Raw genomic sequence first — 9,442 nt, forward strand, 5'->3', positions numbered from 1 at the left:
TGATGCTGCTGTCTCTACGGCTCAGTAGCCAGACTCCTTCTTTCCTTAGACTCCAACACCAAATAGGTCTTTGTGACTTTGTTAGCCGACCCTTTCTTAAAAAATACCCTCGCAGATCCATGTCTTCAAGAGACTTGGAATACCTATTCACATCATAGAACATCAAAACATTAATATTCACAATCTTATCATTTCTAATTAATGGGTTAATCTGGTACCATATTTGGCTCCAATAAAGATTTCATACCTGTCAAAGAACAAGAGAAGATCTATATGAGTTGGATTAATACATCATTATATATATGAGTTGAATTAACCCATTAAAAATGAGTTTCATTCATTTTTGTTTTTTTTAAATATTACATCATTTTAAAAATATATGAGAGTCTTTTATTGAGCAACATCACCCATCATCTTACCTTTCAAGAAAAAAAAACATCACCCAGAAGAAACTTCCTTCTTATATGGCAAGTATTGTCCATGAAATAAATAAATCAAAACACTTTATATATAAGTGTTTTCATTGTACCGTGTGGCATTATCAGAGTGCTAAACTCGAACAGATTTCTTGTTATCAAACAAAATAATAATTGAAGAGATTTATAACAATAACACGAGAAATTCTTATTTCTTATATATTAGATGGTGGAGAATTACACAACTTTCTTTACACACAGTCTCTTTCTCAAACGCACTCATACATTTGGTACATAACTCAAAACATGATCACTTAACACAAAACATTCATTCAATAAAAGTATATTATATAGTCGCGCGGTACTACTCCCCCGTTCTCACGGAGTGGTGATACCTGTATCAATCAAATAAGTAGTATATATCTAGTTAGTAAATGTATGAGCCATATATAATGCATATATATATATATATATATATATATATATATATTTATATGTAGAGAGAGAGAGCTCTTACTGCCACACTTGAAGTTGTGAGGAACATGCCTTTGTTGGGAAACGTGCAAGTTTTTAAAACTTTTTGAGGGATTTGCAATCATAGATCTTGATTCATTACATGGAGACAAGTTTTATGCAAAGATAAATAAAAGATGATGCATAATTCAATACACAGATTGAATACTTACATTAAAGGTCTGAGTAAACCTTTTTGAACTTTCCTCTAAAGTGAATGTTCTCACTTATTGTAGATCCCTTTAGCAAGATCATTTCTCTTTCTTTTTGATTATTATCTTCCCTTTAGGAATCACCAATATACCTTGATGAATGACCTTGGAATCTAGGCTGGTGGTAGCCTCCTTTAGCAGAGAAAACAAAACCCTAAAATCTAGAGAGAGAAAGTGTATTCCTTTTTCTTGTTCTCCAAGTCACCCTAAAAATATACATGAACTCATGTATATATAGGCAAAATAAAAATAAGAATAAGGAAACAATAAATCATTCTCCATCTCTAATTCAACTTTCTCAATTCTAACATGACTCCAATATCAACTTGGGTTATTGGTGAGAATCCTTTTGGGCTTACTATTTTCTTGGCTCCTATAAATTAATAATTGGTCCGGTCCATTAAACCATAGACCCAATTCAATTAATTCATAAATTAATTTCTACTCCACTAAAAGAAATTAATTGCACTCCAATTAAATAGTAAATAACCTCTAAGTCAATGTTGCACTTTGACCCTTCTATGCTTAATTATTTATCGGATAATTAAAGCCATCAATCCGATAACATAATTAATATAATTATTTTGTTACCTTTGATTATTTCCGGCTCGATCAAAATAAAATATTTATTTGACAAAAAATAATAATAATTTATTAAATAAATATATATTGGAAAACATTTGTCTAAAACATACGAAGGCCTTCGAATTTAATTTGTGATCAACCATAATCAAAACAAAATAAATACAAATAGCACTGATACAAATATTGAGAATATAGACCTCTAATTATTAATTACATAACTACCCAAAGTGTCGATCTAAGGATCCCGAGGTATCCGCCGAACAAATCAAAGTAATTATTAATTAATAAAAGAGTTTATACTTCTCTCATGCTTGAGAGTCAAAAGCCATGACTGTGATAGAGAGCAATTGCATACGACAGCTCTCGCAATATATCTCAATCTATCGTGGACTCAGTTTAAGTCTTAACTAATTAAATGTCCATCCATAATTACCGACTTTAAACCATTTATGATTACTAATTTATAGCATAGTATTAATTGCCATTACATACATATAAATATATTTTGTAATCAAGTGGACACAATCAATTCCATAATGAATCGAACAAATAATACATTCCATTCACCAATTGTATAATGCTTTAATAATAATATCCAGATAAGAAACCATGACTTTTACAATCCAAAATTAGAATTTGCTATGCTAGAGCACACATATCCTAACAGCTCCCACTTGCACTTATAGCCAATTCGAATCACATCTAACTCCCATGTTCTCCATATAACGATCAAACATCTTGATCGGTAAAGCCTTTATGAATGGATCAGCAAGGTTATGTTCCGATGCAATCTTGGCCATAAGTATATCTCCTCGCTTTACTATATCACGAACCACATGATGTTTCCTCTGAATGTGTCTTGCTCCTTTATAAAATTTTGGGTCCTTGGTTTGGGTTATAGCTGCACTATTGTTGCAATGAAGCGTCATAGGCCGATCTATGTGCTCCACAACCTCCAGTTCAATTAGAAAGTTTCTCAACTAAACAGCTTCTTTTGCTGCCTCAGAGGCTGCAATGTATTCTGCTTCCATGGTTGAGTCAGCAGTACAACCCTGCTTGACACTCTTCCAACTAACTGCCCCTCCATTGAACTTGAACACATATCCAGATGTAGATCTCCTGGCATCAGGATCTGATTGAAAATCAGAATACGTATATCCGACTGGAACCAGATCATCACCTCCATAAATGAGCATTAGATTCTTAGTTCTTCTAAGGTATTTTAAGATATTCTTCACAGCTGACCAATGATCAAGTCCAGGATTGGACTGATATCTACTGACAATCCCTACAGAGTAGCAGATGTCCGGTCTGGTACAGACCATGGTATACATGAGACTACCAACTGCCGAAGCGTATGGTACCCGCCTCATTTGCTCAGTTTCCTTATCAGTCTTGGGAGACTGATCATTAGAAAGAGCCAACCCATGTCTAAATGGCAAAAACCCTTTCTTAGAGTTTTCCATTCCAAACCTGATTAGAACTTTGTCAATGTAAGACTCTTGAGACAAGCCTATTTTCTTTTTAACCCGATCTCGCATAAGCTGGATCCCAAGAATATAGCTTACTTCTCCAAGATCTTTCATCTCAAATTTATTGAACAACCACCTTTTAACTGATGACAAAGCCTCTACATCATTACCAATGAGTAAGATGTCATCAACATATAAAACGAGAATCATGATGACATTACCCTGTTTTTTCTTGTAAACGCAAGGTTCAAACACTTTTTGTTCAAAGCCAAATAATTTGACTGCCTGATCAAAACAAATGTTCCATGTGCGTGAAGCTTGCTTAAGTCCATAAATAGACCTATTCAACTTACATACACAGTCCTCACGACCTTTAACCACGAAACCGTCTGGTTGCCTCATGTAGATGTCTTGTTCAAGATGGCCATTTAAAAATGCCGTCTTAACATCCATCTGCCATATCTCATAGTCATAATAAGCACTAATGGCCAAAAGAATGCGAATAGATTTAAGCATTGTAACTGGTGAGAATATATTCTCATAATCAATACCTTCACGTTGAGTGAAGCCTTTGGCAACCAGTCTAGCTTTGAATGTCTCAACATTCCCATCCATTCCTCTCTTTCGTTTGTAGATCCACTTACAACCAATGGGCTGAACCCCACTAGGAAGTTCTATAATATCCCAGACTTTGTTAGAATACATCGATTCCAACTCTGATTTCATGGTATCTTTCCAACGATTCACATCTATATCGGTCAACGCTTCCGCATAGCTTACTGGGTCCGACTCATGCTTATCGGGGACGGCCTCATAGACCTCACCCAAAAGTGTGAGTTTTTCGGGTTGGATGATAGTCCTCCCATTACGCCGAAGGACCGGTGCAGGAATCGATGTACTAGATGATGGTAATTCAACAGGGACTTCTTGTGCCTCATCATTCTCAGTATTTATATTAGGTGTGTTCACAGGGGGTATATCTGACGTGCCAACCATCTCCTCTAACACTATCTGGCTACTAGGTCTGTGGTTCATAGTATAATCCTCCTCCAGGTAAACAGCATGAGTGCTGACAATAACCTTATTGTCCCTGGGATCATAAAATAATCCACCTCTAGTGCCCTTAGGATAGCCAACAAACAAGCATGCTTTTGATCTTGCTTCTAACTTGTCTGCCTGTTTCTTTCGCACGTGTGCTGGACACCCCTATAGATGCATGTGATTTAAACTAGGTTTATGTCCAAACCACAGCTCATATGGCGTTCCTGAAACAGACTTGGATGGACACAATTCAAAATATACATCGCTGATTCTAAGGCTAATCCCCAAAATGATAGAGGTAATGTAGCAAAACTCATCATAGATCTAACCATGTTAAGTAAAGTTCTGTTTCTCCTTTCTGCCACTCCATTCTGTTGAAGGCAGTCAGGTGCGGATAACTGGCGCACAATACCCTCATTGACCATATGATCCTTGAACTCCCCCAAGAGGTATTCACCTCCTCGATCAGATCGAAGTGTTTTGATAAGTTTACCTAATCTACGCTCCACTTCCGCCTAAAACTCACGGAATTTTTCATAAGCTTCTGACTTGTGTCGCATTAGGTAAATATATCCAAAACGTGAATAATCATCAATGAAAGTGATGAAGTACTCAAACCCTCCTCTCGCTTGGGTGTTCATGGGACCACACACGTCTGTGTGCACCAACTCTAATTGTTCTTTGGCTCTATATCCTTTGGCTGAGTAAGCCCTTCGAGTCATCTTTCCTTCAATACATGATTCACAAGTTGGCATAGGCTCCTCTGCCTCACAAGGTAATAAACCTTCTTTAACCAACCTTTGAATCCTATTTTGATTGATGTGACCCAATCGTAGATGCCAATGATACAATGAGTTTGGAGAAACTGCTTTTCTTTTAACATTCAATCTAGATGAAGTTGCATTTAATTCATAATTTTGCATTTGATATGAGCTAGGAGTTAAAACATATAGATTATCTTTCAATGCACCAGAAGTTATAACACAACCATTTAATTTAATTAAAACATTTTTTCCAAAAGTAAAAATATAATTTTTGCAAACCAATGAAGAAACTAAAATTAAATTGTGCCTAACATTTGGCGCATAAAGACAATCTTCTAAAATAAGACTCCTCCCACTATCTAACTGCATATGAACCACTCCCACTGCTTTAGCTTCCACCTTAGCATTAGATCCGATATGCAAGTATATCTCTCCTTCATTGAGGCTTCTGGACTCCTGGAATCCCTGCAATGAATTGCAAACATGATTAGTGGCTCCAGAATCTATGCACCAGGAATCTATAGATTCAACCACATTACATGCCTCAACAATGAATATACCTTTTCCTTTGCCTTGTGTGCGAAGTATTGGGCAGTTAGGTTTCCAGTGACCCGGTTGACCACAATGGAAGCAGTTTCCTTCGCCTTCAACCTGCACTTTCTTCTTTCCCTTATCCTTTTGGATTACTTTGTTTGGCACAACCACAGTTTTGGCACCATCCTTCTTCTTTTTCTTGCCCCTCCTCTTGGGCCTAGAAGTGGATGGTCCAGCAGACTGAGTGTAGTTAATAGATGCACCCTTGCTTTTGTTTATCCCTTCAAAGGTTACCAACTCATTCAATAGTTCAGCGAGTGTGTACTTAAGCTTATTCATATAATAATTAACCCTAAAAGAGTTAAATGAGTCTGGCAATAAAGCGATAATCATGTCAACCTGAAGTTCACCATCCAAGTTGCATCCAAGGATCTCCAGTTCATTTAAAAAACCAATCATTTTTAAAGCATGTTCCCGAACTGAAGTACCTTGGACCATCTTAATGGTCATCAAATTTATCATAGCATTTTGGCGTGCACTCTTACCAATTTGCCCAAACATTTCCTTAAGGTTAAGCATGATGTCTGCAGAAGTGAGATATTGAAGATGTTGACTTTGGAGTACATTCGAGAGTGAAGCAAGAATGTAGCACCTAGTCATCTCATTTGCTTTATTCCATTTCTTAAAAACTTCATGCTCCTCAGGAGGATCCTCAGGCAAAGGTGGAGAAGGTCTAGGAGTAGTAAGCGCATAATTCAACCCCTCATATGTGAGTACAATATCTAGTTGCCTTTTCCAATCGATATAATTAGGTCCAGTTAATCGATTTTCTTTTAGTATGTTTGCAAGTGGACTAAATGGACTAGTCATGATAAATCTGAAAATAAAAGTATTCATACAATAAATAAAGTGAATAATAATAATAATGCAAGTATAAAATAATTAATTAATTGTGGGTCCCTTAACCACATTGCATGAAAAATCGGACAATCAATATGCCAATAACTTATCCGGTTGGCGGAATTCATTATTGCTTATTGACGAGAACAACTCATTATTTCCATATCTCTTTAGACAATGCCTTATCTATATATATGAAATAATTCCCGATTAGATTTAGCCTTTCTAAAATCACCTAGTATAGACCACTCCGTCGGGGAGCTAATACTATTGATTTTAGATTGAGTGTATAACATAATTAATGCTCCAATGAAAAATCAAATATTAAATATATTGCCATTAATAGCTTAGACTCTTTAAATCATGCGTATGGCCTTATTTTTAAAGATCTAACTATAATGGTAATAAATATTTTCGTGAGACCACCATTCTTGTAATCTAGACTCTTTAAATCATGCGTGGAGCCTTATTTTTAAAGATCTAATCACAATGGTTATAATTACGAAGGCCATGGGGTAATGTATAAAAATCCCCGCTCCCACTCAATTTTTAATAATATAAAACTAGGGTTTTCAATTCATGATTTAATGCATGCAAAATGCCTTGATTTTAATCCAATTAAATTTAGAAAATATATGGATTTTAAATGATTCACTAATATTTAATTTGAGGCAAAAAATAATTTACAAAAAATAATTTTTCTGTTTCCCAATAAATGCCCTCAAATTAATTAGCAATCTAATCCAATTTATCTTCATAATTTAATTAATATAAATCAAGCCATTTAATTAAAAAATCATGGATCCAATGCATGAACAATTATAATAAGTATTAAATTATTCCATGCATCAAATAATAGACTGAAGCAATATAAATGGCCAATGGATTCAGCTTTTAACATTTAAAAACTATTCTTGTTGTACGGGCGTCCTTCAACTGTCTGTAAACACCCATAGGAAGCTTGTACGCGTCAGGAGAAGCAAAACCCCGCTTGGAACGAGCTTAGAGGACCCCACACGCGCTGGCACGCGCCTAGGGCAGGCTGCAAGACTCGGCACGCGCTCCCATGCGCCCCCACGCGCCGGCAAGCGCTTAGGGTGCGTGGGACACGCCCTCACGCGCTCCCACGCGCCTGGGAATAAGAAACCATGACTTTTACAATCCAAAATTAAAATTTGCTATGCTAGGGCACACATATCCTAACAGCCTTCCACAACCTTCAATTTTGTTAACGATATGTTGGACTGATCCCAGGAGGGCGGCCAGCTTAGGGGTAACTTGGGGGCACACACACTCAACATGGGTGTCCCTAACTCGCTGGCAGCAATTAGGGGAGGGATCCTGCCCAAAAATAACTGGTTTGCATGCGTTTTCGAGGAGCCGCCTCTCCTGCTTACACTGGCTCGGACTCATCTCACCATATACCATTGAAACACCCACTATCATTACCACCATAAACAACATTCCCAACCTCAACATCCCTCCCATGTGTATGTGTATGTGTTGGTTTTTGTTGATGTAAAACTAATATAACACCTATCCATATATACAGAGGAGATCAAGTATTCAAATTCATGAGATGTACATACTTTCCAATGCCATATAGACTATATATGTCTTGACGTGTGGACTGAGGTGTCCACACCTAACTTGGACGCGGGTTCAAACCTCAGCCAAATTTAATGAAAGCTACCTTTTGCATATATGTGTGACTCGAAAGAATTCCGAGGTAAGAAGGGGACAGGTTGAATTTGATTAAGTTCACATTCTTATAACAATTTATATGTCCCTTTCAAATTAATTAAAGACCTAGTTATATAATAAAATATATCACATTAATTTTCAAACAATAAAAGATCCTATATCTTTTATTCTTTATATAAAATCTTGCTCCCTGAAAAATATAATTTATGAACTTATTTTTCCTTAGAACTGTTAAGAGTATGGGCGCTTTTTGATTTTTTAATTCATATTCAAATTGGAAGAAAAGAGGAAAATTATTTTATTTTTTAACCACCATCAACGCTTAGATATTTATATTCTCTAACATATCTCTTCACGTGTGGTTTTCTTTTGATCTAATACGTATTTTTATTTTAATTATGACAGTCATGTTTGAATTTGATTTTTTTTTTTTTTTTTTTACTCTAATATCATATTAATTATCATTAGAAAATTATTTTTAAATTTTGATTTTGGTTAGCAATTTGAAAAGAGAAAAGCAAAAATCATTATTACGGAGTACTAAAAATCTTGGTATCAATAGAAGGTCATAAGTTCAGCTACTAGTAAATTATAGGGAAAACTACCGGGGAAAAAAAAAAAAACAAAAGAAAAGGAAAAAAAACCAAAAAAAAACCTATACTATTAATATAATGCAAGAACTCCTTATGTGGTATAAAACTCCCCTATATTTTTAAATTGATACAAATACCTCTCTGCAACCTTAGAATAAATTAATAATTAGAAATACAAGCAATATAAAAATACTGTTTTGTTCAATTTTCAATCACACTAGTTAAAAATATAGGCAATATAAAAAGACTGTTTTGAAAAATATGGAGTGACATGCACTTTTTCAAAATTAAAGGACGACGCTCACTTTTAAAAATGAGAGCCATTGTACACAAGCTTATAATATGCATTTGATCCATTTGATCCTAAATTCTCTCTCTCTCTCTCTCTCTCTCTCACACGCCATAGGTGGGAGCCGAACTCCAAGAGCAAAGATTCAGTCTCGGTTTTCATATTCTTATTATCAATATCCCATTGTTTGGGTTGACTGACTCAAAAAGTCACTATAATGGAAGAAGATTAGGAGGAATTGAATTTTTGTCCCGTTCGTAGAATTTTCCTACATGCCCTTTGTTTTCAATAAATCGGGCCCTAGAAAAAAAGAAGCTCATTAATGTTAGGATGTCGCATAAAAGTCTTTTCCCTAGTAAGAGTTGAAGTCTCATGTTCACTTCGCAAAGGGAGGGGACCAGGAATGTCACATTAATTAA

The 9,442-nt window shown here is 35.6% G+C and overlaps 1 protein-coding gene across 1 annotated transcript; it reads right to left on the minus strand.

The window, feature by feature from the left end:
- Window positions 1-689: 689 nt before the first annotated feature.
- On the minus strand, window positions 690-7,960 carry LOC132268481 (uncharacterized). Its single transcript, XM_059769321.1, has 3 exons — window positions 7,645-7,960; window positions 934-962; window positions 690-811 (listed from the first exon to the last, which is right to left on the minus strand). The coding sequence occupies exons 1-3, from the start codon at window positions 7,923-7,925 to the stop codon at window positions 795-797; spliced, it is 327 nt and encodes a 108-aa protein (XP_059625304.1). The 5' UTR covers window positions 7,926-7,960; the 3' UTR covers window positions 690-794.
- Between the last annotated feature and the right edge of the window lie 1,482 nt (window positions 7,961-9,442).

This window comes from Cornus florida, unplaced genomic scaffold (genome assembly GCF_030987335.1).
Source record: "Cornus florida cultivar Cherokee Brave unplaced genomic scaffold, ASM3098733v1 CherokeeBrave_3.0.0_Hap2_Chr08, whole genome shotgun sequence".
Classification (NCBI taxonomy): Eukaryota; Viridiplantae; Streptophyta; class Magnoliopsida; order Cornales; family Cornaceae; genus Cornus; species Cornus florida.